The sequence below is a fragment of the Perognathus longimembris genome, chromosome 7 (assembly GCF_023159225.1).
Source record: "Perognathus longimembris pacificus isolate PPM17 chromosome 7, ASM2315922v1, whole genome shotgun sequence".
Classification (NCBI taxonomy): domain Eukaryota; kingdom Metazoa; phylum Chordata; class Mammalia; order Rodentia; family Heteromyidae; genus Perognathus; species Perognathus longimembris.
In genome coordinates, this window is record NC_063167.1 from 76,338,909 (window position 1) to 76,366,585 (window position 27,677).

The following is a 27,677-nucleotide window of genomic DNA, read 5'->3' on the forward strand; positions in this document are numbered from 1 at the left end:
GCCCTCACTGGTGGCTCACACCTGTAATCCTAGCTGCTCAGGAAGCTGAGATTTGAGTATCCAGGTTTGAAGCCAGCCATGTGAAAAGTCCATGAGAGTTTTATTTCCAGCTGACCAGCAAAAAGCTGGAAGTGGAGCTGTGGCTTAGGTGGCAGAGCACTAGTCTTGAATGGGAATGCCAGGAGACTGCATCCAGGCCCCAAGTTAAGATCCCAGTACTAGCATAAAAACAAAACCAGAATCATGGTCAAGTCAAGGTTATGTTATGGTTTTGCCTTCCTATGTAGATTCTTAACTCATGTCTGTAGGTGTCATCCTGACTGGATTGAGGAGTCCTTGGTAACTAACAAAGCATTATTTCTGGTTGTGTCTGGGAGGGTGTTGCCAGAGGAGATGGGAGTTAGTTTACTGTCAGGATCTAGAGGCAAGCAGAGGGAGTGCCTTCAGAGACCAGCTTCGTAAGATGAGTTCACATGAAAGAGACTGGATACAAGTGTTTCACAAAAAGATATATTTCCATTCATGACTATTTACAATCTTTTATATTTAAAGAATATCATACAGCTGATACCTTCTGTAATATTTCATACTTAAAAAAACCTCTTATTTACATTTATCTGACATGAAATTAAAACTAAAATAGCCAGGTACTCTATAATAGAAGATCGATCTCTTATATTGGTCGATCAACATTACAATAGTTACCGTTAATAATAAATTACTCATTTAAAAACCAGTAGTAATTTCAAGCAATTCATAAATAAGTGTGCTCTGTGCAGTTTACACATTTAATATCCCATGGCTATCAAAAGCCTGTATTGTGAGATTTGCATGGTATTTATTACTTTATCAGATCAGTTTTTCCAAAGGAGAAACTGGAAAAACTTGAGCCTCGGGTTCTGTGGACAGTGCTCAAAGCTCTGCCTGCTTTGCAGGAGGCTCCAGCTTTCGGGAGAGGGCAGTTAGAATCTGGTTGAACTTCTCGTATCGCTCTGTCTGATTGACCTCAGCACCTTTGCTGCCCCATAGCAATCGCATTTGGAACTCGGTCTTGAGGATCTCACTCATTTCTTCATCTGGTTGAAAACCTAATCAAAATGAAACAAAACAGGTTATATAACCGCTTCTGCCTAAATGACAGCAAACTTGCTTGTTGAATGTAGGTGGAAATGAACTTGCTCTTCCAGGATCTACTCACCTACCCTCAAGAATCTGAGCAGCTCCAAAGAAGGATTAACAAGCCACTGAGACAAGCAGGAATGAAATTTGTGTAGAAGCCCTACGGGTTGAGACGCTGTGTGTACTGACTGTTCAGGCTGTGTAGATTAAGGCAGTAAATGTACACAGTCAAGAACACTGCCTAGAAAGTTCCCTAGTACTTCTTGATAGACAATTCTTGTTCCTTCCCTAAGCCCTAGCCAAAGTCAGACCTGCTTCTCTTGACCTTCTCTGTAAGACAGTTGGTGTTTTCTGTCAGTTTTCCCTCAGCAAGATGGTTTGCAGATTACCCTGTATGTTGCAAATTATCAACTATGCATTTTTATCACTGAGGAGTATTTATTTGTATGGTCATACTAGGTTTTGTTTATGCCCATTCACTAATTGCTAGACAGTCAAGTTGTTTCCAGGTTCTGGCTGCTGTGAATGATGTTAAAATTTTTGCACAAATCTGTGTGTGGACATATGTCTTCATTTCTCTAGGAGCAGAATTCACTGGGTCGTATGATAAGTTCACCTGTAAAGAAATAGTCATAAAGCCAGACACTGGTGGCTCATGCCTGTAACCTTAGCTATCCAGAAGGCTGAGATCTGAACATCATAGTTCAAAGCTAGCCTGGGTAGATAAGTCTGAGATTCATATCTCTAGTTAACCACTATAAAGCCAGAAGTGACAAGTGTAGACTGCTAGCCTTGAGCACAAAAACTCAGGGACAGCGTGGCCAAAGCCCTGAGTTCAAACTATCCCAAAATAGTTGTTTGATGTTATATTCGCACCAGCAACATAGAGTCCATTTCCTCCAGCTAACTTCTTTTGGTTTCGGGTTACAGCCATTCTACATAGAATGGGTTAGCATCGCATTGTGACTCAAATTTATATTTCCCTAATGATTTATGAATCTTTTCATGAAGTTGCCATTTGTATATTTTCTCTGATGGGGTATCCACGTATTTAAAATTTTTCTATTTAAATATTATTTCCTCAAGTTGTAAAAATGCTTTATGTTTTCTGAGTATAAGTCATTTATCAGATAGACATTTAGCAAGTATTTTTCCCTAATGTATATCTCACTTTTTCATTTAGTTTGTTTTGGAGAGAAAACATTTTTTGTGTCCTAGTCATCTTTGCCTAAATCAAGAGTACAAATAATTTCTTTTATGTTTCGTACAGAGGCTTTATGCTTTAGCTTTTATATTTTGGATCTATGATGCATTTTGGGTTGTGTGTATTGTATGATGTAAGGATTCGGATGTGTGTAGGCGCGCGTGTGTGCGTATGGTGTGTGTGTGGGGGGGGGTACTGGGGCTTGAACTAAGGGCCTAGATGCTGTCCTGAACTTCTGTCTTCTAGTGTAGTGCTTTACCACTTGATCCACAACTCTACTTCCAGCTTTTTGGTGGTTAATTTAGGAGTCTCATGGATTTTTCTGTCTTGGCTGACTTTGAACCTTCATCTCCAGATCTCATCCTCTTGAGCAGCTAGGATTATAGGTATGAGCCACTGGCACCTGGCTTGAAAAGTTGTATTTTATCCTGTGAATTATCTTGGTACATTGTAAAAAATCAAGAACATTTGTACAGGCCTATTTCTTGATGCACAGAACTGGTCTTAAGGAAGATGCTCAGGCAGCTCTCCTCCATAGGGAGAAGCTGTGTGTGGTTCTCATCCTTCACTATTGCTGGAATGTAAATGTGCCCCACCACCCAGATCATAGCATCTTGAGGCGGGTGGGGAGAAAGGTGTCTGTGCTATTGGTACCTTAGCAGACAGTGAGTGCAAACTGTGCAATCCCAAATTATGGTTCTGAGGCAACAACCTTCTTTTAAGAGAAAATGATAGGCCTTGTCCTGTTTCACATAGCCCTGCAACTCATGGTTAAAGCCTGTGTGCTGCTCTCCCAGACTGAGGCCCTTCCCGCGCCGCCACCTAATGCCCGGCAAGCTTCCTGCACGGAGAGATGGATTCCCTGTGTCTTTCTCCTACGTGGCATGGCTTAGGTCCAGGCTTTCTTGAGTCTGGGCTCTGCCCTCTAGAATGGAATCCTGTCCTTCCCATCTGTTTTCTGGCTACTTCTGTGCCTTAATCATCCTTGGGATGTGTGTGTGTGTATATACACACACACAGACACACACACACACACACACACATCTATTTCCCTTCTGGAAGTTTTCTCCACATCTTTGCTTCTCTGACTCACTCTGTATTACTACACTGTCCTTATTTTGCCAGTCCTGAGGCTTGAACTCAGGGCCTAGACACTGTCTCTGAGCTTCTTTTGCTCAAGACAAGTGCTCTACTACTTGAGCCACAACGCCACTTCTGGCTTTTTTTCTAGTAATTTACTGGAGATAAGAGTCTCACAATCTTTCCTGCCTAGGCTGGCTTTGAAAAGCAATCCTCAGATATCAGGTATGAGCCACCAGCACCTGGTTTGTCCTTACATTTAAAGGTCTTGAAGCACCTTGAACACAGCCATTTTTGCCTGGTGCTGTACACAATACCAGGCCTGTGATAAATATTCATCAAGCCAACTGAGGCAATGCCTTCTATTATTACCAAGTGCTTAAGAAAGTTCCATTTACACAGCATCCTGCCCAACCCCAGGCCAGATGCCCAGAGAAGCAGAGCTCTTACTTTCTGGTGTGACTGGGAAGGAAGAGGAATACAGATAAATGAAGTCTAGCTAAAACCCTTCACTGCCTTTCCCAACAACACCTACAAGGGAGGTGCCAGTAGCAGGTGTTCTTTCCTGCCCGTCTCTCTCCAGTTTCTCTACCACCACAGACAAACAGAAAACTGAAGACAGAATGAACAGGATACTTGGGTCATTTGGATAAGAGAAAGCGATCATTTCCTATAGATTTCCATTTGTCCTCGCTCCTTTTTGTTGTTTGTTCCAGTATTGGTCTTCAACACAGGGTCTGGGTTATTTTTTTTTTTATCTCAAGACTAGTGCTCTACCACTTCAGCCACAGCTCTACTTTTGGCTTTTTGCTAATTTATTGGAGTCTTAGGGACTTTCCTGTGATCCTCAGATCTCAGCCTCCTGAGTAGCTAAAGATTACTGCTGGGAGCCGCCTCTGCACCTGTCATCTTTCATCCCAAATAGCGCCTACCTGCCAGGATCCTCTCAGCATTCATCCGGTAGCCATCTGCAGCCTCAGCCATGAAGCGGGCTGTGACCAAGTGGTTCAGCATAATTTCACAGCTTTGATCATTTTTTTCCCACATGTCAGTTCCTTCAAATGTAACAGTCTGGCGCTCCATTAAGGTGACAAGAGGCATCAGCAGCGGGACTGATATGTTGTTTGGGGGGACACATGTGGTCTCTGAGGAACAAGGAGGAAAGTTTTTCCCTGTTAGGTTTTGTTGAAAGTGAATCACAAAACAAAGTGACTCTCAGAGGCTTGGATCTTATGGCAGTGGCAGGCATTGCTCCAGGTGATGCTGTCCTCTGCTCCCAAGGCCCCGCCCTGCATACAACACAAGGCATTCTGGGCCCTATTATCTGCTTTGACAAAAAGAACAGATGCAAACTGACTCTAAGGGACAGTGCCCACCCTGCCCTCCCCTCTTTCCCCTCCCTCACCTCGGCCCTCGTGTAGAATCTTGCTGAAGGGCTTCAGCTGCTTCTCATAGAGAATGGCAGTCTGGGTGAAATGGTGTCTCAGGGCCATCCATGTTTTTTCTAATCTGGTAATCTAGAAGTAAGAAAGGTGCTAGTATTTTAGAAAAGGCTTTTTAAAATTTTTTTAAATTTTATTTACATGGTATAGAGGAAGTGAATCCAGGGCCTCATGCTAGGCAAGCCACCACGAAGCCACATTCCCAGCCCCAAAAGCTCTTTTTTAAAGTACCTTCCTCCTGGATGCCAGTGGCTTATGCCTATAAGGATGGCTACTCAGGAGGGTAAGATTTGAGGATTGAGATTCCTGGGCTGCCAGGAAGACAAACCTGAGAGATTCATAGCTTGGGTAACCAGCAAAAAGCAGGAAGAGAAGCTATGGCTGAAGTGGTAGAGTGCTGGCCATGAGTGAAAACGCTGAGAGCACAAGGCTCTGAGTTCAAGCCCCAGTATTGGCACATACAGATACACACACACACACACACACACACACACACACACACACACCTACACCTGCTTAAGTTTGGTAATAGATAACATGTGCATGGTAAAAATGTCACAAGCAGTTGTGAACAGAGGATAGCTCCCACCTCACCATTTTGCTCTGATGGCCCATCCCAAAGAAACAGCTTTCCACCTGCGCCTCTGTGTGAGTTGAACAAACACATTACACTATAGATAGAGTTGTTTCTTGCTTGGAAATGATTCCACATGAATAAGTTGTACAGAATAACTTCATTTAAAAAAAATGTAGAATGCTCCACTGTACAGATAAAGTAGCTTAGTATAGACATAAAAGGTTTAAGCATATTCTGCTGTTACACAATAATCTTGCAATGCTTTTTATAAATGTGTACCTGTGTGAAAACCTGGAAGGTAAGTTTCCAGGAACTGCCAGGCCACCAGCACATAGAGTTAAATGCGGACTCGTGTTCCTGCATGTCCCAAAGAATGGCTTCAACTAAGGGCCTGGGCACTGTCCCTGAGATTTTTCTTTCTTTTCTTTTTTAAATACTCAAGGCTAGCACTCTACCATTTGAGCTATAGCTCTACTTGTGGCTCTCTTGGTGATTAGGTGGAAATGAGTCTCGTGGACTTTCCTGCCCAGGCTGGCTCTGAACCATGATCTTCAGCTCTCAGCCTCCCGAGTAGCTAGGATTACAGGCAAGAACCACCTGAGGCAAAATGTTAACAGTGCTCGTACTTAATGTGAGACACAGAGGGTGGTCCAGATCAAGTGTTACCTGTGCTCACTTCTTTTGGAGCCATGTCAACACTGGCACATGCATCCTAAATGGTCCCTCAGTTCTACACAAAGCTAGCAAGCCTAAGTGTCTTGAAATTTCCACATGAGACAAGGAAACCTACCAGTATTTAGGGAATGAGGTATTCGAAGAATTTCCTGATCCTCACAATGCCCCTATGATGCAGGTGTTTGGAGTTGGCTTTACAGATCAGAAAACACAAGAGTTAGGAATTCCCAGCTGGTAAGTTAGAGCTGAGATCCCTTTTCTTGACCTCTACTTTTTTTTTTTTTGCCAGTCCTGGGCCTTGGACTCAGGGCCTGAGCACTGTCCCTGGCTTCTTTTTGCTCAAGGCTAGCACTCTGCCACTTGAGCCACAGTGCCACTTCTGGCCGTTTTCTGTATATGTGGTGCTGGGGAATTGAACCCAGGGCCTCATGTATAAGAGGCAGGCACTCTTGCCACTAGGCCATATTCCCAGCCCTCTTGACCTCTACTTTAAGACAAAGGGTTCACACCAGCAGATCTGTGACTAGTCTTCCTCTGTCCAACCATGGGCCCTCCCCGCTTACCTCCTGGCCAGAGCTGCCTTTCCAAGAGTGCAGAGGCTGCCCTGGGGGCGGTAGGAGGGATTCTTTTTGGGTTTTTCCCAGTTTGACATGTCCTTCCCCATGGCTCACCCCAGGCCCTGGACACGCCCAGAGGCTGGTGTCCCCCACCATCACTGAGAGTCTCCAGAAGAAAAAAGGAATGACATCACTGGAGAGGAGGGACACCCCCCCCCCCATGAAGGCACGTGGGGTGGTTTGGGTAAGTCCCTAACTGCTGAGGTTGATGTCACAGACAGCAACCACGTGATTTGACAGAGTTCTTTCACAAAGCTTTACCTACAGCATAGCCTGTGGCTCTGCTGGCAAAGTGATACGAGGGAAAAAGAAGCAAATTACAAATATCTGAATGAGAATTTATAACTCGTATGGTAGGAATCATGGAAATAGGGCAGACCTTATATATTGCTTATTTCAAATACTGGCCCTACAAAATTCTAGTGCACCTGAAGACTTTGAAAGCTCTTGTTGTAGATTTGGCTTACAAGACTGTAATTTCAAACTCCAGTGCTCACACCTGTAATCCTAGCTACTCAGGAGGCTGAAATCTGAGGATCAAGGTTTAAAGCCAGCTGGGGCAGTAAAGTCCATGATATTCTAATCTCTAACCACCAAAAAGCCAGAAGTGGAGGTGTGGCTCAAATGGTAGAGTGCTAGCCTTGAGCCAAAATATTCAGGGACAGCACCCAGGCCTTTAGTTCAAGCTCCAGGATGAGCACCCTCCCTCCACCTCCCTCCCCCAAAAGAAAGTCCTCCAAGGACTTTCTGGAGCCAACAGAAATTGGGAAGCCCATTCTGAGCTGTAAGGATAGCAGGTAACTTTCCTCTTGGAGGGCTGTTTAATTTCTAATACACATCTTCATGTTGCATATCCATCCTAAAACAACTTGCCAATATAGATCAATTCGAAGGCCCGATTTGAAAAATTCTGTTAGGGAGCAGTATGGCAAGCGAGCCAGGGATCTCAATGTTAACCAGCAAGTCTGTCTTAGGTGACTTGAAAACTCCTCGCTCATTCACCATGTGCCTGGGACCCGGGCAGGGCAGCCTCTGGTTCACAGCCCACTGCAGCCCGGCGCCTCATTCCAGCAGGTTCTCAGGAGCACGGATTGTTCCTGAGGATAACACTTGTTAGTGTAAGAGACAAAGCCCAGACCATCAGCAGTTACCTACTGTTTTCATAAACAGAACCAAAGTACTAGGTTGCTGCTAATGCAGACAGCTTTTGCAAAGGTTCAGTTTAGCTCTTAAGATTGACAGCACAGCCTGTGAGTTGCCAAGCATGGGTGAGCAGACCTGTGCAGAGCCCGAAGCGTTGCACGAAGCGGGTGCCTTACCTGGGGCATTTCCAGAGCTTTCATGACGGCTGAGAAAGAATAGAGATCTCCCATGGCGTCTTTCAGCTCCACTGCCACCTGGATGATCCTGTTGAGGGTGGCCGCTCGATCCTCCAGGGTGCCCGTACAGCCCAGAATGTCCACCGCAATGCCGATGGCCATCGTGTTGTGCCTGTGAGGGAGGAGGTCGCGGTCAGCCTTGAGTCAGTGAGACTGGGGGGGAGACAGCACCAAAGGCTCTGGAAACAGGGCTGTTTGTGTAGTGATGGTTGTAAAATGCGCTGGCAGGTCAGTCTGAAAGACTGGTCTCTGCAGAGGCCATCCGCAAGCAGGAGTGGGCCAGAGCCCACTGGTGGGAGGGATGTGCTAGATAGCAGGTGTCTGTGTCTGCTTGGCCACCCCCGCCCCCCACCAAAGAGCTCCAAGGAGCCACCAGGACCCCTCAACATACACAAGGTACCTCACCCTGAGGAGGCCCAGGGCCATAGCACTGAACCACCTGGGATGGAAAGGGAAACATGAGAGGATGTGCTTGCTCCAGGAAGGTAACACAGGCAGGAGAAGGTTGGAGGAGCTCAAATGGAATCCTGCACCCCCAATCATGAGGCCACCATGTGAATAGAGCTGCACAGCCGCTGGGCAGGGATCTGCTATCTATTCAGATTCTAATAAAGTCGAAATCTTAATTCTTCCAACAATCCTCCCTTTTCTCATCTCAAACTCCATGGGTCAACCGTCCAGACCCAGGGCAGGAAGCAGGGTGAGCTCTTCTATTAGTGACAATAAAACTACTATGAATGGGGTCAGTTGGTGGCAGGAAGCATACATAGACTATAAATACAGGCCTTGGACTGGAATTGCCTACATTCAGTTTGTCCCAGGCTATGCGACAAGTGCTGGAGGTGACTTGATAGCGATTGTTACTTAACTACGATAGGCTTTCCAAACTCCGAAACCACACTGGCCTGAAAGTTCACAGCTGGATGTGTGGCTCCTCTGCCTTGTTCTCTCTGTGCCCAAGTGAGGAGGAACCTTTGGCTGGTACTAACTGCTCCACCAATGTTGGAAGAGATGGAAAGTGGGGACGGGTGGCACCTTACAACTTTCCTTTTCCCAGGGTTCATTTTGTCTGTATATCACCATCTCTTTCCTCTTTCTCCATTTATCTCCTTTCCCTGGTTTCTTCTTGTCTTTCTCAATTAAAGACCTATATTTTAGACCTACAGTATCTCTTCGTCATTTGTAGTATTCACTGAAGAGCTGCTTTGCCAAGTGTTAACAATGTATGCAGTGTAGGCATGGTGGGTGAAGACGCAAGATAGGCCTGGGACAACAGTGCACACCAGTGTACACGAAAGATGCTTCCGGCTCCATGCCCTGGATGGCTGAGGTGCCAAGTGAAAAGTCAAGAGTGTTTTATATTTGAAGCTCAAAGGCAAAAGAATGTGTCATTCCACAGCACAGGACTCTGTGGCCCTGGCCTTCAGTTAGCACACAGTAATCAAACCACACCCTCAATGCAGCACGGTACACCCCACAAATCAGTCCTGGGCAGGAAATGATCTGAGTGACTCCTGCACACAGCAATCAGGGAGAAGAAAAAGCAAAGGATATTGACATGAATGAAGTCAGGAAGCAGCCAGGAGAAAAGCTCCAAACCTGGCTACAGCCTGGCCCAGAGCCCATGCCCACTCCCAGTTATACTGTTCAGCAAGGCTCAGGTTCATTAGGCCTAGAATCTGGGGACATTTCAGGCCGAGCCATATCTCAAGAGAAGTGGGAGTGGAGGAGTGACCACTCAACCCAGCCAACAGATGGACAGTCAGTGGAACTGAGAAGACAGGTCCCTGGGCACAAGGAGAAAAAAGGTTAACGTCTAGAAGCTTCCTTAGGAAAAGTAGAGCAATCAGAAGTCAGGTCTGTAACTTCCTGCAGCCTTACATCATGGGCGTGCCTGAACAGAGCCCGCTGGCCTCTTCCTCCCCTCCCTCATTGTCCTGATGTGGTGAATGAGGCATCTGCAGCTAGGAGAAGCCTGACTCACCCCCTGCCCCCCATTCGGGCCTGGGCACTGTCCCTGAGCTCTTTTGTTCAAGGCCAGTGCTCTAACACTTTGAGCCCCAGCCCCACTTCTGGTATTCTAGTGGTTAATTGGAGGTAAGAGTCTCACGGGACTTTCCTGACTGGGCTGGCTTTGAACTAAGAGCCGCAGATCTCAGCCCTCTGAGTAGCTAGGATTACAGGTTTGAGCCACTAGTGCCAGGCCCTGGGTCACTTTTGATTAAAGACCTACATTTAAGACTGAAAGTATATTTTTATCCTTTGTGGTATTCATTGACCAGCTATGTGAAACACAGCCTTTTCTTTCAGAGGCTACCAACCATTCGCATATGTAATTTATACTTAAAGTAGGGAATTTAAACATTCTTCCCCAGGTGAATTAACCACAAACCTAAAGAGCTCAACAAGCCAACGGCCTGTGCCTAGCTACTTCTGTGATTGCCAACGCTGATAAGGACATTCCTGTCCTGTTGTGTCCTGTCCTTGCCCTGGTGAGCCAGCCAGTGCTGTGGCCAAGAATATCATGGAAAGCTGTGGGCACCAGTCACGGTCATTGAGCAGAAAACTTAAGAAGACAGTATTGCCCAAATTAGCACTGTATGTGTGGATAAAGAAGAAGAAAAAATATATACATATAGTGTGTGTGTGCGCGTGCACGTGCGCATGTGCATATGTACTATCAAAAAGGCCAGCTCTTATGGCAACAGAAAAATCTAGTCTTTGGTACTGGAGCTTGAACTCAGGGCCCTGGTGCTGTCTCTGAGCTCTTAAGCTCAAGACTAGTGCTCTACCATTTGAGCCACAGCCCCACTTCCGGTTTTCTGGTAGTTAATTGGAGATAAGAGTCTCATACACTTTCCTCCCTGGGCTGGCTTTGAACTGCGATCCTCATATAGATCTCAGCCTCCTAAATAGCTATGATAATAGGCATGAGTCACTGGTGCCGGGCTAAGTCTTGTATCTTTGAAAAACATGCCTCACTCAGAGACCCGACTTTTCCTAACAAGCAGGTGGAAGACTTTTCTGAGGCCTGGCACCCCTGACCTCTGACTTCCCTCATTAATCCATCCCTTAAAGAAATGGTTAAGAATTTGTTCTTCCCCACCTTTCCTGGCTCCCATCTAATTTCTCAAGCAACCTTAAACTCCCAAGTGACAAAGGCTTGCAGCTCATGAGTTGGCCAGAGGCAATCGATCTCTGATGCCCCAGGATGGAACCACTGGCCTTGGCCAGTCTCCCCATCCACCCTGGCTTGTCTCTGTGCAACTCCAGGAATCCACTAGCTCAGGCTTCTGAGAAGAGCCTCCGAATACAAACCTTCAATTGACAGGCCCTGGCACAGGGTGACTGTCCACAAGGAGCTCAAAGTGTGGGAATTTGGCCAGCACTGCTCACCTTTCCATGATGTCCAGCCGCAGCTGGTGCCCGTGAGGCAAGGTGATAAGTTCTAGCCCCGAGCAAACGCCCATGTTCCTCTTCATGTCTTCTGAGACTTCGAGTATCCTAGCAACCTGTGGGAGGCCAAGATCAAATTCACTAGGTCAGGAAGAGGGCTAGCACCAGCAAGACTCAGCATGTGGAAAGAAATCCCCTAGCCTGGCCCACTGGAGATGGACTTTGTTGAATTTATAGGCAACTATGCCTGAAAATATGATTCTTCTATGATATTTGGGTTGTCTACACACACACACACACACACACACACACACACACACACACACACACACACACACACCTAGATATAAAGCTGAAAAGGCAAAAGAAAGTCTGGGGGAAACTCCTAAACTGGCCTGCAGATTTGGTATGTGTTCTTGTCTAGAAAGAGAACAATTTAGTTGCTTGAAGGTTTGGTTTGACACAGGCTGGATGCTGCCAGTAGCAGGAAGGCCCTCCCCTGCAGAGGAGCAGCAGGAAGGCCCTCCCCCGCAGAGGAGCAGCAGGAGGACCCTCCCCTGCAGAGGAGCAGTGGAATCCCACCCACAGTCGCCTCTGCCCCAGGCTTTGCCGTTCATGTTCTCACTGCACAGCCATGCTGGCTGCTATTGCCCTTAATGATGCCTCTCCTGGGTGCAGCTCGTACACGCTATGTCTGGAAACCATTAAAAACATGCGTAGTGATTAAACCCTATGATTTCAAACATACCCGTAGCCTCCTCCTGAGAGGGTTTCCTTGAGAGAAAAGCAAATCTTTGTTCTAAGCAGCTCTCATCACATCTCAATCCTATTCTGTAATCACAGTTTCACAAAATCAGGCATTTAGCCGGCCATTCACAGATTGCTGCATGTTCCGTTGATACATTATACCAGCTCTGAAACATGGCTAGCCAAATCTGGCCTCGAGGCCTGCACTGGACAGTTTCTCTCCTGCATCTGTTGGGCTGGCTTCCACTATAATTATCCCAGGCATATGAACAGGGCAGATGTCCTCATAATAGACCGCAAAGGAACATCTGGAAGTCCAGCTGGTGTTATTAACCCTGACCCTTAACTTCTGTGGTTGAGCAAAGGAAAACCGCTGTCAGCCCTGGGAGCAAAGCCTCAGGACTGGCTGCCCAGTGACAGACCCTGGAATGTGGTGCAGAATCCACACTACATTCTCAATTCTGCTCACTTGCCTCAGTTTCCCCTTTCGTAACACAACTACTAAAGTTCACCTTTCTCAAGGACTTTGAAAAGGATTTTTTTTTAAAAGTCCAAACCCCCCAAAACTATTTGAAAATCTGTTGTGAACTCCCAGTCCTGTGGAAGGGGAGATTCTGGCTGGATCCTGGCAAAAAGACAACACCTTAACATCTTGCCAAGAGGCAGCTCAGAAAGCAGGCCTTGCACGTGAAAACAAAGCCCCTACAATGGGCTATAGATGGACATAATTGTTGATTCTTTTTTTCTGGGTCGGTCAAGGGGCTTGAACTCAGGGCCTAGTCGCTGTCCCTGAGCTCTTTTGCTCAAGACTAGTGCTCTATCACTTTTAGCCACAGCTCCACTTTCTGGTTTTAATTGGAGCAAAGAATCTCACGGACTTTCCTGCCTGGGTTGGCTTTGAACTGCAATCCTCAAATCTCAGCCTCCTAAGTATTTTAGGATTAGAGGTGTGAGCCACTGGTACCCAGCTTGAATTTATGAGCATCCATGTTTGAAAGTAGGTTTCTTCTATGATATTTGTGTTATCTTCATGTGTGCATGTGCACACACACATACACACAGTGTACACAGTGGTCCTGTCGGAAGTGTCAAGCCTGTGTCTCGAGTGGGTTCTAATCCATAGACTACAGGCTGGACAAGGATTCAGTTTTGTTCTGGAATTATTAGTAGGCATTCTGGGATCCCAGTTTTGAAAGCAAGAAGCCTCCAGTTTGTCTCTATGTCACTATGTTGTCTCTGGGTCCCTTTCCTAAGGCTGCACCTGCTTGCCTGGACTGAGCTCAATCCAAGGTGACCCAGAGCCCAACTGCCTGGCCTAGGTTAGGTCCCAGGACACACAAAGGAAGGAGCACTTGCACAGGACTCATGGTGGGCTGATTCCAGCAGGACAGGGTGGCATAGGCCCCTGACAAAGTGTTCTGGCCTTCCTTTGCCCTCCAAGTCTTGTCACCCTAACTGCTGAATCTCTGGGTTCACCCATTCCTCCTCGTCCCATTGCCTCAGAGGCTTTCTTTGCTTTCTTTCCCCATCTTCTTTGCTCTGCACATGAATCCTGTTAAGTCAACTTCTTTCCAGTGGCTTCCGGCATCTGAGTCTCCACATATACTTCCTGCTGCCAGCTATGTACTTTCTGCACTCACATGCCAGCTATGCACACTTCTAAACCTACCTCAGAGCCCCCCCCCACCCAGCCCTCACTGAGGGACCACCGCTCCTGTGCAGACTTCCCCATGGGACTGTGGTTCAAGTTCCCAAATCACTATCTCTCTCTCCCTGCCCTCCCAGCTTTGTGCCAGTCCTGGGGCTTTTTTGCTCAAGGCCTGAGCTCTATCATTTACACCACAGTGTCACTTCTTGCTTTTTGATAGTTAATTGGAGCTAAGAGTCTCATGGCCTTTCATACCCTGGCTGGCTTTGAACCACTATCCTCAGATCTCAGCCTCCGGAGTAGCTTAGATTATAGGCGAGCCACCAGCACCCAGCCACTGTCTCATTTTACCTCACCCAGTATGGTCCCCTTCAAGGAAGAGACTATGGGCTGGCACACTCCAGATAGGCTGAATATCTAACATAATAAATGCTTGGCCACCATGGGCATTGCATGTACTAACTCACTAAGTCTTCAGTGACCACCTGGGAGAACTCGAATGTGGTCTTATTGGTGGGAACAGAAGGCACCAGCCATGTAGCTGGTGTGGCATCTGTGTGATTTAGACTCAGGCCGTTCATGCCCTGGGCCTCACTTCCAGGCAAAGCCAAGAGGGTCGGAGAATGGCTGAGCTCCAGAAGCGCAGGCATGGACAGCGCCTGTATACAGGCATGGAGAGGCTCCCAGCTCCCAACCAGGCCTCACAGCCCTCATGACCACCCACTGTTCTAGTGGCCTTAATGAGCATTTGCATCCAGGCGAAGGCACAGGCAGGAATGGGCATGTGGGCCCCAGATGCTGCCCAGCACCTGCTCCCTGTCTGGCCGTGGTTGAGGAGGGGAATGCCTTTCTTGTTAGGGACACTGGTTCTAGGACAAGAACAGGAAGTAGTGGAGGAGGAGGGAGGGCTGCGCAGGGCCCATAGCTCAGATGGGGCTGGGAAAGTCCACAGTCTGGCTCCTGCTCACTTTCTGGGAATCCAGGGCCCTCTTAGGGATGCCCAAAGGCAGACGGCACGATCTCCAGTTGAGATCAAGTTCAGTTCCCACTCAGGCTCTCGTTTTATGGCAGTCAAAGGGTATGGGAAGGTTCTAGACGGCCTGCAAGGGGAAGGCATCTCTTCCTCCCCCTAGACTATCAACAAGCCGAGTCCAAGGCACAGGCAGGATTTGCTTCCTGAGGGGACTGCAGCTGACTGTCAGCCAGGCCCAGGCTTCCACCAGGAGCTTCCTGCATGGAGGTCAGTGGGTTCCCAGCAGACTATGATGAAGAATGGCAGCTCTGGCCCTTCGCTCAGATCCCCGGCCCAGTGGGATGAAATTGTCAGTGGTCTGAAATGCTCAATGGCTAGCCTTGAGCAAAAAGAAGCCAGGGACAGTGCTCAGGGCCTAAGTGCACACCCCAGGACTGGCAAAAAAAAAAAAAAAAAAAAGAAAGAAATGCTCAATGTTTTTTTTAACCTCTGGATAGGTTTAGATGGCATTCAAGTGAGGTTAAGAGCTGATGCAGCACATGATGACCACCCCAGGCCGCCTGGCCACCGAGTGAGCAGCCTCACTTTTCTGGAGCAGCCATGTCCCACTTCGTTCTTGGGGCTCGCATAGCAGCCCCACCTCCCAGTCTGAGCAAGGGGTGTACTCGCGACTGAGTCACTCCAAAGGGCACTTTATGCTCTCGGAGCAATCGGCAGTTACGTAGTGGCCCTGGTGGCAGATCCGTGGATTCCTTAATCAACACCAGAGCTTTGCCAAGTCCTCTGGGACAGGATTTCTAGACCTGATTCCTGATGAAGAAAATCCAGTTCTTAAGTCCTGACCTTCAGTGCTGATGGAGTTCCCTTACCTATCAAATGAACGGAGCTTTAAATCATTTTTTTAAAGGCTTTAAATTTCACTGGGGCCTTATCAAATACCCAGGGTTAAGCAGTGCCGTGGCTTACGCCTGTATTCCTAGCTGCTCAGGAAGCTGAGATCTGAGGATTGCGGTTCAAAGTCAGCCTGAGCAGGAAAGTCTATAAGGATCTTATCTCCATTAAACTACCAAACAAAAACAAAAAAATAAATAAAAACTGGAAGTAGAACTATGGCTCAAGTGGTAGAGCACTAGCCTCAAGCAAAATAAGCTCAGGGACAGAGTCCAGGCCCTGAGTTCAAACCCCAGGAATACACACAAAAAAAACTCCACTCAGGGGGCTGGGAATATGGCCTACTGGCAAGAGTGCTTGCCTCCAACACATGAAGTTCGAATCCCCAGCACCACATATATGGAAAACGGCCAGAAGGGGCGCTGTGGCTCAGGTGGCAGAGTGCTAGCCTTGAGCGGGAAGAAGCCAGGGACAGTGCACAGGCCCTGAGTCCAAAGCCCAGGACTGGCAAAAAAAAAAAAAAAAAAAAAAAACTCCACCCAGAAACAAGCCAGCTTCATACTGAGGAAGTAGGCTAAGGTCATCCCAGCCTGTGACACCTGTGAGAAACTATGAACAAAATGCCACCCAAACTTGAGAGAACTATTTCCTATAAAAAGTAACGATATTCAGGTACTGGTGGCTCACACCTGTAATCCTAGCTTACTCAGGAGGCTGAGATTGGAGGATCATGGTTCAGGAAAATCTATAAGACTCATCTCCAATGAACACAGGAAGTCAGAAGTAGAGGTGTGATTCACATGGTAGGGCTCCAGGCTCCAGCAAAAAAGTGAAAGCAAAAGCAGGAGGAGCCATACGCTCAAGCTGTAGTACTGGTGCCCGCGTGCCCGCACGCACACCCCCCCCCCCAAGTCAATGGTGTTAGCGCACGTATTCATTCTTATGAAACATCAGCCATGATGGTTGTTCAATGAAAAGCTGGGTGTGGAGGTATCTCCAGGCCCATGCAGTGGGTGGTAAATAAGTGATGTTCACATGTTAAGCAGCCACAGGGGAGAAAGAGGGTTCTGCAGTGGCTCCATTCACCAGCAGGAGTGGATGCAGGGGCCCCGCGCTGGGCTCAATCAGCCCAGGGTGAAGTTTATATGTTTCCTTTGGGCAACGATCACCCAACTATGGTCCCCACCCTGTAAGCCAATCCCACATCTATGTAATGGTCAGACTTTTCCTCCAAGCAAAGCACCTAAGTGGCAAAGTACAAAGAGGCCAGCCAGCCAGCCAGCCAGCCCCCCTGTGAGCTCTCAGCAGGCAGGAGGGAAGACGCACGCACCTTGCAGTCCATGCTCAGCATGTGCTGGGCGATGAGCTTGGGGTCGTGGTGGGTGAACAGCTCTTTCGCACGCTTCAGCATGGCTGTCTCCAGGGGTTTGTTCTCCGGAGGGAGGAGCTTGGACTGAAAGTCATTGGGTCTGAACGAGGACACGGTCTCCATGAGGGGCTTCACAAACTCTGCCTTGTCCTCCTGCCCCTTGTCCACCGGTATCACTGTGGGCTCCCAAGGCCCAGCTCCATCGTTTCCATCAAGAATCAAGTAATTGATGCCAGAGTTTCGGGGCCCTGGGACCCCATTCTGCCTGGCTATCAGCAGCTCTGTGTGGCTGGCTGGGGCCCCCGAGGTCGGCTTTGCTCCCTGGTCGCAGCCGGTGGCAAAGGCTGGGTTCAGCTCACAATAGTTGGCCTCTGAGTTGAGCCAGGCAGATGGAGAGGGGGGTGCCTTGAGGAAGGGCACCTTGCAGGGCTTCGGGGGCGGCTTGGGGCACAGCTGGCTGTCGGATCCTCGCAGAGCTTCCCCTGCCCGAGTATCCAAGGAGACCCTCCGGACCAGCGCGGGGCTTAAGGTGGGCTCACTTCCAGTCCTGAACACGGGTGAGTTTGGGCAAGGGCTTGTGTCCATGCCCGGGCACTGGGGAGGCAGCTTACCACCTGTGGAGGGGACGAGAAGGTCAGAGAAAGATTAGCTGTGTGGAGAACAGGAAACAAAACTTGAGTGGCAGCTGCCCAGCCTGCCTCACTTCATGCTTTGGGAAAACAGTGGGACTGCTCCCCCCATAGTCTAGAGAAGTCTAGAATTCTGAAAGGGTTAACAAGGCCCCACCCCACATTTCTGGGGCAATTCTAAATTTCTGTGTGTGTGTGTGTGTGTGTGTGTGTGTGTCTGTGTCTGTGTCTGTGTGTGTTGCTCCTGGGGCTTGAACCAAGTGTCTGGGAGCTGTCCTTGAAATTTCAAGCTCAAGGCTGGCACTCTACGACTTGAGCCACAGCTCTACTTCTGGCTTCTGGGTGGTTAATTGCAGAGAAGAGTCTCAGGACTTTCCTACCCTGGCTGGCTTCAAACTGCAATCCTCAGATCTCAGCTTCCTAAACAGCTAGAATTCCAGCTGTGAACCACTGGCGCCTGGCTACATGTTTTATGGTCACCGAGGTTGGGAAATACAGTCAGGAAAACATGGAGGACAATGGTGAGTAATGCAAGACTTTCTCACCCAAAGAAACAGGGTCTTGAAGGGCCCTGAGTCACTGGCAGTCCCAGCCAGGGCAGATCCCAGGCAGCATTAACCAACAGCACAGGACACAGGGACAACCCCTCAGGTGAAGGAAGAAGCTTACAAAGGGAGCGCTAGGAAAATCATTTGTGGCCCCAAGGAAACTTACTTGTAGAAAGAACAAAAACAACTGGACCTACTAACATAATTGCTTCCTGGGCTTCCATACCCCCTTCCTTATCACTCTTCTCCTCAAGGAAGGAGACCAGATATGGGTGGTTGCACTGTGCAGGCGGCCAGGACAACCCAAAGACTGCCAGTTATCAAAGGGGAACCACAAAACCTGTGTTCAAATGCTAGGTGACTCCCCTTCATTAACCTCTCCTTGCCTCAGCTTCCTGTGATAATCATGCCTGCATACAGCGTGCATCCAGTATTCAGCTGAGTGTTTGAAAACCAGCATTTCCCCCAGTCGTTTCCCCTCCAGGCTACTGTCCTGGAGGTTTAAGACTTTCAGAAACTCAGTGACTTGATGGAACAAGGCAGCCGCCTGAAGGAAATTGGGGCCACACTGCCCCCCTCCTCCCTGGCATTCCCACAGACCTACCGATAGGCAGGTGGCTCTCTGACTGGTGAGCTTTCAGGACCAGCACCCGCCCGTCCTGCCTGTGATTGAGGCAGGCTGGCTGGCTGCCGCTCTTCTCTTTATTCCTGAGGCCAAAGACAAAGGGGGCAGAAACATGTCATTAAGTAGTAAAACCTTTAGGCTACGTCATGGAAACTTAAGGGGGGGGGGGGAACACAACCAAACCCCAAACCCAGCAAAGCAAAGCAACACAACTTGCTCAGAAGGCAAGTCCTTCGCATATCCTAACAGTGAAGGAATGTCCACGGAGGAATGACTGATGGAACCAGTAATAAACACTGTGCTGCGGGCTCCAGCCCACAGCCCGAGACCCAGGCAGCAAAGTCTGGCTGTCTCCTCTGGGCCCCTTCATCCTCTACAACAGAGCAGGGTAAGAGTTTCACGATACTCTGGGGAAAATCTGGTAAACTGGACTGTGTACTTTTAACAGAGCCTAAAATGACTTCCAGCCCCCTGGGGGAATGGCTGGTTGAAGGACCGTGAGTGCACACTTCCCAGCTTCAGTGTTGGCTGGAAGCAAGTCATTTTGGTTTTTTTTTCCCCCATCACCCTGGATGGTGGTGACCCCAGGGGAGATGGCCACACCCATGCTCCTGACTTCTGAGGGACTCACTGATCGGTCCCCTCCTTCCGCTGAGTTAGAAAAGCCACCAGTCACTGTGCACAGCTACCTCGGGGAAAGACAAGGGGGACTTCTGCAACTTCTCCAACCCCAATGGGGAACTTCTCTAACTAGCACCAGCACGGAATCTGTCTTGCTGGAGGAAAAGGCACAGCACCAGGCAAGCTGGCATGAACTTGACTAAAGCTCCCGGAAGCACAGAGCATTCTATGTTACAGAAATGGTGAAGGTCTTCTCCTACCTTTGTCAGCACCAAACAAACCAAATCAATAAAACCCCCAAACTGCAAACAACAGAGATAGTCCAGCAACTGCTCAGAGATAAGGCAAGACACAGGGCAAATTCCAAAAGGAAATGGCTTCTGAGAAATGGTATCCGAGCAGGGATCACAGAGGTCAGACTCCAGGGGCCCCAGCCAGGCAGGCAGAACATGACCTGGCTGAGAAGGCACACCTTGGCTGGAGCCTGGCCAGCCAACCAGAGGGCCTGACGTCAGGGTGGGTGGCCCTGAGTCAGAGCAGATGTGTGGGAGCCACTGAAGGAAGGCAGGGCAGGGGGACAGGCCGCCAAGGCCATCATACATGCTCAGCCCACCCCCAGCTCCACCTGTAAATGTTTGTGGGTCTGCTGCCTATGCTGGGTGATAATGGGGCTCCGCATGTCACAGAGTAGTGGCTGTCAGGCCAGTTTCATCTACTTAAAGACTTCTACTTAATCTTTCATTTTTATTTCTTATCTTTAGAAAAGAGTTTTGTTGTCAGAGGGCGGTTTTGAGATCTGAAGATCTCAGTTCAAAGTTAGCCTAGGCAGAAAAATCTGTGAGACTCATCTCTAATTAACCACTAAAAAGCAAGGGGTGCTGTGGCTCAAGTGGTAGAATGAGTGGAAATGCTAATGGACAACACCCAGGCCCTGAATTCACGCTCCCATACCAGCACAAAAAATTTAAAAGAAAATTTAATTTTTTTACTTTTAAATCTAAACCTTGGTGTGGTGGGCAAACTCAGAAGGCAGAAGCAGTGGGGCTGAGAATTTGAGGCCAGCTGGGGTTACACGGTGAAACCTTGCCTCAAAACAACTAAAACCAAACAACAACAAAAAAACACACTTTTTAAAAAATTTGAACAAAGACCACTGCAAGCTTCTGTGTTGCTGATTAAACGAATAAATGAACTCCCTATCTCCAGGGGCAAACTACACCTCCACCCACTCCCCAAGAGGTCAGAAGTCTCCTTTTTTTTTTTTTTTGGTGGTGGTGGTCATGGGTCCTTGGGTCCCTGAGCTCTTTCGCTGAAGTCTAGCTCTCTACCATTTTGAGCCATAGCCCCACTTCAGGTTTTCTGATGGTTAATTAGAGATGAGTCTTATCGACTTTCCTGCCTGGGCTGGCTTTGAACCGTTGATTCTCAGATCTCAGCCTCCTGAGTAGCTAGGATTACAGGCATGAGCCACCAGCGCCCGGCCTCCCTTTATGTTTTAAGAGATCTCACCTGCATTTCCACTAAGAAGTGGAGGTTTCTAAATAACTGCCTTCTCCTCCCCTGTGGATAATAATAATCAGGATCATTAGCACTTACCCAGCACTTACTGTGTCTGCATTGTGCTAAGTGCTTTGCATATCCCACATTTAACCCTCACCTGTCCATCTTTCTGGATGAAGACAGAGAGGCACAGAGAAGCCCAGGCCTTTGCTCGGGCTTGCACAGCTGCCCAGGAGGGAGCCAGCATGGCGACCATGACGTTTCACAGCCAGATGCTGACTAACATGCACCACAGCCTCTGGGTAGAACATAGCTGTAATTTGTGTGACTCACAGAGTCCTATATTTTGCAAAAATACTTTTTTTGCAGTATAGAAATTACAGTTTATGGGTCTGACATTTTCCCTCTCCTGACCCAGACAGAAAACTAGCAAGTGGAATAAATGCGTTGGTTTATGTATGGAAGTTCAGAAGCCAGGAGCTACAGCACGGCCTCCCCCTCCCACCCTCTCTCCAGCAGGCACAGGAAACTCAGCTCTGTGAAAGACAGGTCCTACACAGATCCAGGAACCTGGCTCTCCAGCCTCAACTCATCCTTCCATCTTCCCCCACAATCGACACATCCCAGTCCTTCGGATCTTACCAACTCTGAGTCAGCCACCTGACCATCTGAGCCAAGCCTGAGTCCAGGTACTCAAGTCCTGGCTCCTGGCCCCAGGCCATGGCTGGGGTGAGCCCACAGTTCCTAACCACTTCCATCCCCTCTCTGGACCCATTGTCCAGGCTCCTCTGACCCTTTTCTGTGTCCCTCCTGCCTCCTCCATGAACCCTTGGGCTGGGAATAATTGTACACAGCAATGTGACAGCTATTCCACCAACAGTGGCACTTGTACATCTTTTATTGTGTCTCTAGCATCAGCTTGTGCCCCCTTGTCCTCCCCACTCAGTCCTGATACTCAAACCCACCTGAGAAGATTCCCCTTGGGCAGGCTCTGCTCTCGGGTCTGGATGCCACCCATTGTGAGACTCAGACGTTTGGCCACATCGAGCCTTCTTTCGGTGAGGCTGCCCTCCCGGGTCCGGCTTGGGGAAGTGCCATAGCGCTCCTCCAGACACCGCAGGGGCACTGTCCTGTTGATGGGCTGGAAGATGATGGCGCCGCTCTGCTGGGAGATGGGCCGCCGGTTGCCCACGTAGCAGCGCACCAGGCCTGGGATGGAGTCGAAGCTCTCCAGCTCGAACTGGTACTGCACACGGGTATAGGCCTCACTAAGCCGCAGGACTGTCCGGTTGATCTTGAAGTGCTGAGCAAGGTTTTTCCACTGACAGGTCAGAACAAAGTTCCCAGGGCTGGATAGGGAGTCACGAACTAGGAAATCACCATCTCGCTGCACGAGGTCTTCAGACACCTATGGACCAAAGGAAGACAGCATTATCATCTCTCCTTCAGTTAGCCAAGGGTCACATTCAAAGATCGCTACTGACAGGCATGACAGCACTTGAGAGGCTGAGACGGTGGATCATAAGTTCAAAGCCAGCCTGGGCCATGTGTGATAAAAAGAACCATTTAGTGACCACTGTAAATGTGCTCAGCAGGGCTATGGGTGTGGGACACAGCGGTGACCACGCTGACACCTTCAGGGGGACCTGCTATTTTTAGTGCAGTGCTTCCATCCTAGGATAAACAGCACCAGACGTTGTGTGTGTCGGACATTGTGAAGTTAAGAAAATGAAAATCGGGATGCCAGTGCTTGGGTGGGCTGTGCTTCAAAAGTGGGTGGTCAGAGAAGTGACCCCAATGACACAGACCCAGACTTCAAGGATGGAAAGTAAGAAAAGAGAAAAATATATGCCTGGTGGGTCTGATTCTCCCTCCCAAGCAGTAGAGAGAAGATGAGGGTGTTTTTGTCTCCAGAAGTCCTCCACTGTGTCCTCTCCTAAGGCACCTGCAGGCAGGGCTGGGGACCTGGGGATGGGTGGTAGATTCTGGACATGGTAGTGACCCCCTAGAAGGCTGGAACAAAGCCAGGTTGGGGCCCCTCATCTCAGTTATTGTGAGGACTATGGATTTGCATATATGCAAAGTGGATGCTGAAGGATGCTGTTATGTGGTGATGCTGGTTGCACAGGAAGTGTTTATCCTGTGCCTGGGTTTTTAGTCTGCTTCAGTGATGTGAGTGGACAAGTTACGTTATCTCTCTGTGGCTCTGTTATATCACCTACAAAATGGGGAGAATATCACCTATAGAAGAGCTGTAAAGCTTCAAAGGGTAAAGTATTATTTTCATTACCGTGTTCAGTTATCCAGGCCAGAGTGACAGATTCTACATATTCGCACTCATGGCAGCTGGTAAACAAGGATGGAAGGGATAGTTGGTAGCTAATACACTTTGACAATTTTTTTCTGGGATCCCCCCGGCCCGATGTTCAATCAGTGGTATGCTTCTGTTAGCTTAGAATAGTATGCTACCATGGTTACCTGAAAATTGCATCTTTGCCTTAAAAATGTTTTCTTTTTTCTTGCAGAGAAATTCCATTTCTTAGAATGGAGCCTATGGTGGGCCAATAATTATAGGTTTGAACATGGTGGTGATTGTAAAGGAAGTTGATCAGAGTGGTAAGAACCCCCAAGTGTCCAATAATGCGTGGTGCTTATTCCTACACTTACCTGGGAATAAAGAAACCAGGCTACAAAGACAATCTGCGTATGATCTTTGACTTGATTGAGGAGATCTGGGATATATACATGCTTGTAATAGGGATCTTCAGAACAGACGTTTATTTTCTTTTAGTTTTTTTTTTTTTTTTTGCAGGGGGGTATTGGAGATTGAACTGGGCATCAAATACCCTACCACCTTAGCCATGTACCTCCAAACCCTGATAATATTTTCTACAATCAATTTTAAACTTAAAAAAAAAAGCAAGGTTCAGAAAAGGAAAAAGCATTCCTTCTTTGCTAGAGGTCAAAAATCCCCTACACTAAGAAAAATTTTTAAAAAATTAAAAAAAACTCAGCACCCTCCACCCTCTCTATCTCCACACTTGCAGTCATGCTGTTTCTTGGTTAATGACTGGCCAGATCAACTTAACAACAACAACAACAAAAAAAAAAAAAAAATCAAGGAAAACTCTAAATCTCAAACTCTGCAGACTTAAGACTATTTGCCAATTTTTGGTAGTACTAAATAAATGCATTCATGGCAATTACACAAAGTAAGGATATAGGACATGAAACTGGGGTTGTTGGTTTAATTCCCTGCCTTCCCCATCTCTGGGTCATGGGTCACAGTTCATAGGTCATGTGTGGCTGAATACTTGCTGGTCCACTAAAGCAGTGGGGGCCTCACAAACTGCACCCCTATTCTTTCACCTGAAGGCAAACCACTGCCTCAAAAAAGGAACCAGCTCCAAGTTGGGGTGGTGGTGGTGGTGGCTTCTGGCCCGGAGCTCAGCTATCTGAACCCCAGCTGTCTGTGTACTTCTCCAACCCCACAAGGACTGGCTTTTCCTGAGTGGCTCACTGGCCCTTCGCTCCTCCCAAGGTCTCCTTAGAGATGCTCTATGCAGTCACATTGTAGTCCTCGTTGGATTCATCAGGACTTGCTCTCCAGCGTCCTAGAAAGGGACCCTGAAGAGCCGTCCTTCTGGCCTTGCCCAAGGACAGTGGGGTACCTGGCGGGGGATGCGGCCGTGGTACCAGGCGTGGCTGCGCAGGTCCTCACTGCTCAGCAGCAGTTCCTCCTCCAGCTCCTTCTTCAGCCGCTCGGGGGTCCTGTCCATCACGTGCCTCTCCTTGGAAAACTGCAATACAGAGTCCACAGTGACCTCACGCCGCCCAGGCTGAGATGATGCCCACCTGGCTCGTCCTCTGCTGGGCTAAAGGGACCAGTGTGTGCCCAGGGGTGCCCTCAGGGAGCGGGCCTGGATAAAGACTGCAAATAGCCGGGACCTTTCACTTTGCAAGCTGCCAGTGTGTAATCCAAGCTCCACTGCACATAGGGACTCCGACGGCAGTCGACTGGAATAGGGGGAGCTCAGCAGAGGGGCAGTGGGACATGCCAGGGTAGCCTGCTGCATTCCATGGATTTTCCTTCTCCTCCTCCAGAATTGCCCCAACATGGACCTGGGAAGGATGGCAGTTCCTGACTGGCCTTTGACTTTGTGTTGTCTTTGGGGCTGGCAACAATGGCTGTGAACTTTCTGCTATAGGAAAACTCAAGTTCAGGAATTAACTTTGTCTTTAGAAAATTTTAGACTATTTGGACAAAACAGTTTATGCCGCTTGAATCTAATAATAGGAGTCTAAATTTATACTTTATATAAACCTCTCTCTTTCCTTTTTTCCCCCAAACTCACTATGAAACTTAAACTGGTCTCAAACATCTGATCCTCCTGCCTCAGTCTCCTGAGTGCTGGAATTACAGGCAGACATCAACAGGTCTTGCTTATATAATTATTTTTTAAATTTTAAGTATTTCTGCTGGGTGCTAGTGGCTCATGCCTGTAATCCTACCTACTCAGGAAGCTGAGATCTGAGGATTGTGGTTTGAAGCCAGTCTGGTGAAGGGAAGTCTGTGAGCCTCTTATCTCCAATGAGCTTCTCAGAAAAAGCCAGAAATAGTGTGGTGGGTCAAGTAGTAGAGCGCTAGCCTTGAGCAAAAGAAGCAAAATACAGCCAGAGTGTCCAGGCCGAGTTCAAGCTCCAGGACTGGGGAATAAAATCATTGTTATGACAAATTAGAAACAGAAACTTAAAATGAAAACCTGGTCCTTTCCCTCAGGTTTGGTAATACCATACAGCAGCCATGCAGGGGGTTTTGGGTAGGTGATACTGGCTCCAGGTTTAATTAGAATCACATCCACTTAATCCTAGCTACTCAGGTGCATGAGATATGAGGATTGCAGTTCAAAGCCAGCTAGCACAGACAAACCTGAGAGACTCTTTTATCTAATTAACCAGCAAAAAACTGGAACTGGAGGCATGGCTCAAGTGGTAGAGCATTCAGTTATGAGTTAAAAAAAAAAAAGCCAGGAGAGAGACTGGAATGAAAGCCAGGTTCCCAGCAAAACCAGGCTGGGGACTACTCCCCAGGTCACATGAGAAGGAAGCGGGCACTTCTCTGATTTTCTGAGCCCCTAGTTTGCCCGAACTTACCACATTATTCCCCCTGGTCTTTTTTTTCTTCTTCTTCCTACCTTTGAACATCCTGATTTATTTTAAAATTCTATAAGAATTTAAACGTTGTTGAATGCTACTCAGGATTATAACTGTAATCCTAGCTACTCAAGAAGCTGAGATTTGAGGATCGTGGCTCAAAGTCAACCAGGGCATGAAAGTCTATGAGACTCTTATCTCCAATTAACTACTTAAAAAGCCAGAAATGGAGCTATAGTTCAAAGATAGAGTGCTAGCCTTGAGCACAACAGCTCATCCACAATGCCCAGGCCCTGATTTCAAGCCCAGGACACACGGACATGGACCGGATGAATGGACAGATGGACGGACAGACAGACAGACAGACACACACACACACACACACACACACACACACACACACACACACACTCACTCCCCACCTCCCATAAGCTTTGAAAAGAATATGCTTTTTGTGCTTTGGGATAGTATGAGATTTTTGTCATAGTGTTTTCTTATCTACCTTAGAAATCTCAGTTAGGGCACACATTTACAAACTACCAAGTGATGGTCCCGGGGCTTGAACTCAGGGCCCTGGCACTGTCTCTGAGCTTTTGTGATCAAGGCTCGCACACTACCCACTTGGAGCCACAACTCCATTTCTGGCCTTTTTTTGTTGTTGTTGGTGGTGGTGGTAGATAATTGGAGATAATAGACACACAGATTTTCCTGCCCAGGCTGTCTTTGAACCACAATTCTCAGATCTCAGCCTCCTGAGTAGCTAGGATTACAGACGTGAGCCACCAGCACTTAGCCAAAACAAAACTCTGTAATGTTCTAATGTTCATTTTGTTAGTGTGTGTGACCTTGTCTTAAAAAGAACAACTTTTTATAGAAATAGAACCTCCTTTCATCTCCCCACAACAAAGGGGTCTCCCTACATACTTTCTCATACTTTAGCAAGAGATGAGCCCTCCAAATCCTCCTCTACCAAGAATCCTCCAAAATAGATCTGGACTTGAATCCTCTAGGCTTTCGGGATATGAGGCCTTGATGGCACTGCTTAGTAACTTCACTTCCCCCTTTCCAATCAAAGAGATCAAACTCTCAGGCCTCACAGAGCGGGGGCCTGTGACACTGCCTACGCTCACTGTGCTGGGCCCCAGCTGGAGACACAAGTTTGGAATATAGGTTGTCAACTGACTGTCATTTATTTTCTGTCTTGCTACAAGTTTCATGAGATCAGAGCCTGTCCACCATTTCCCCTGGTCCTCCACCAGGCTGACCAAGCCAGGCAGTTGATATTACAGGCTTTTCTGTTGTTCTCCCCTCTCCCCTACTTATCTCAGGGCCTGTTTTAGCCAGGTATGGTTGCCATCCAGCTAAAAGCTGACCTTCCTCAATCTCTCTTATGAGGAGATGTGGCTATGTGACTCATGTATAGTGGGCATCTGGGGTGATTGGCACCATGCAGAGGAGCCGCTCCTAGAGACTGCAGCATGGA

At 48.0% G+C, this 27,677-nt stretch overlaps 1 protein-coding gene across 2 annotated transcripts in view; it reads right to left on the reverse strand.

Annotated features, from left to right (window-relative positions):
• Positions 1–256: 256 nt before the first annotated feature.
• Bcar3 (BCAR3 adaptor protein, NSP family member) overlaps positions 257–27,677 on the reverse strand; it is a 114,028-nt gene continuing 86,607 nt past the window's right edge. For both annotated transcript variants that reach the window (XM_048351991.1, XM_048351992.1), the window contains 9 exons: positions 24,712–24,840; positions 22,006–22,448; positions 18,899–19,002; positions 17,079–17,731; positions 11,490–11,605; positions 8,034–8,205; positions 4,809–4,920; positions 4,336–4,548; positions 257–1,088 (listed from right to left, as the gene is read on the reverse strand). In XM_048351991.1, the coding sequence (XP_048207948.1) occupies positions 913–1,088; positions 4,336–4,548; positions 4,809–4,920; positions 8,034–8,205; positions 11,490–11,605; positions 17,079–17,731; positions 18,899–19,002; positions 22,006–22,448; positions 24,712–24,840 (2,118 nt within the window). In that variant the 3' untranslated portion in view covers positions 257–912. The remainder of the gene's footprint in view (positions 1,089–4,335; positions 4,549–4,808; positions 4,921–8,033; positions 8,206–11,489; positions 11,606–17,078; positions 17,732–18,898; positions 19,003–22,005; positions 22,449–24,711; positions 24,841–27,677) is intronic.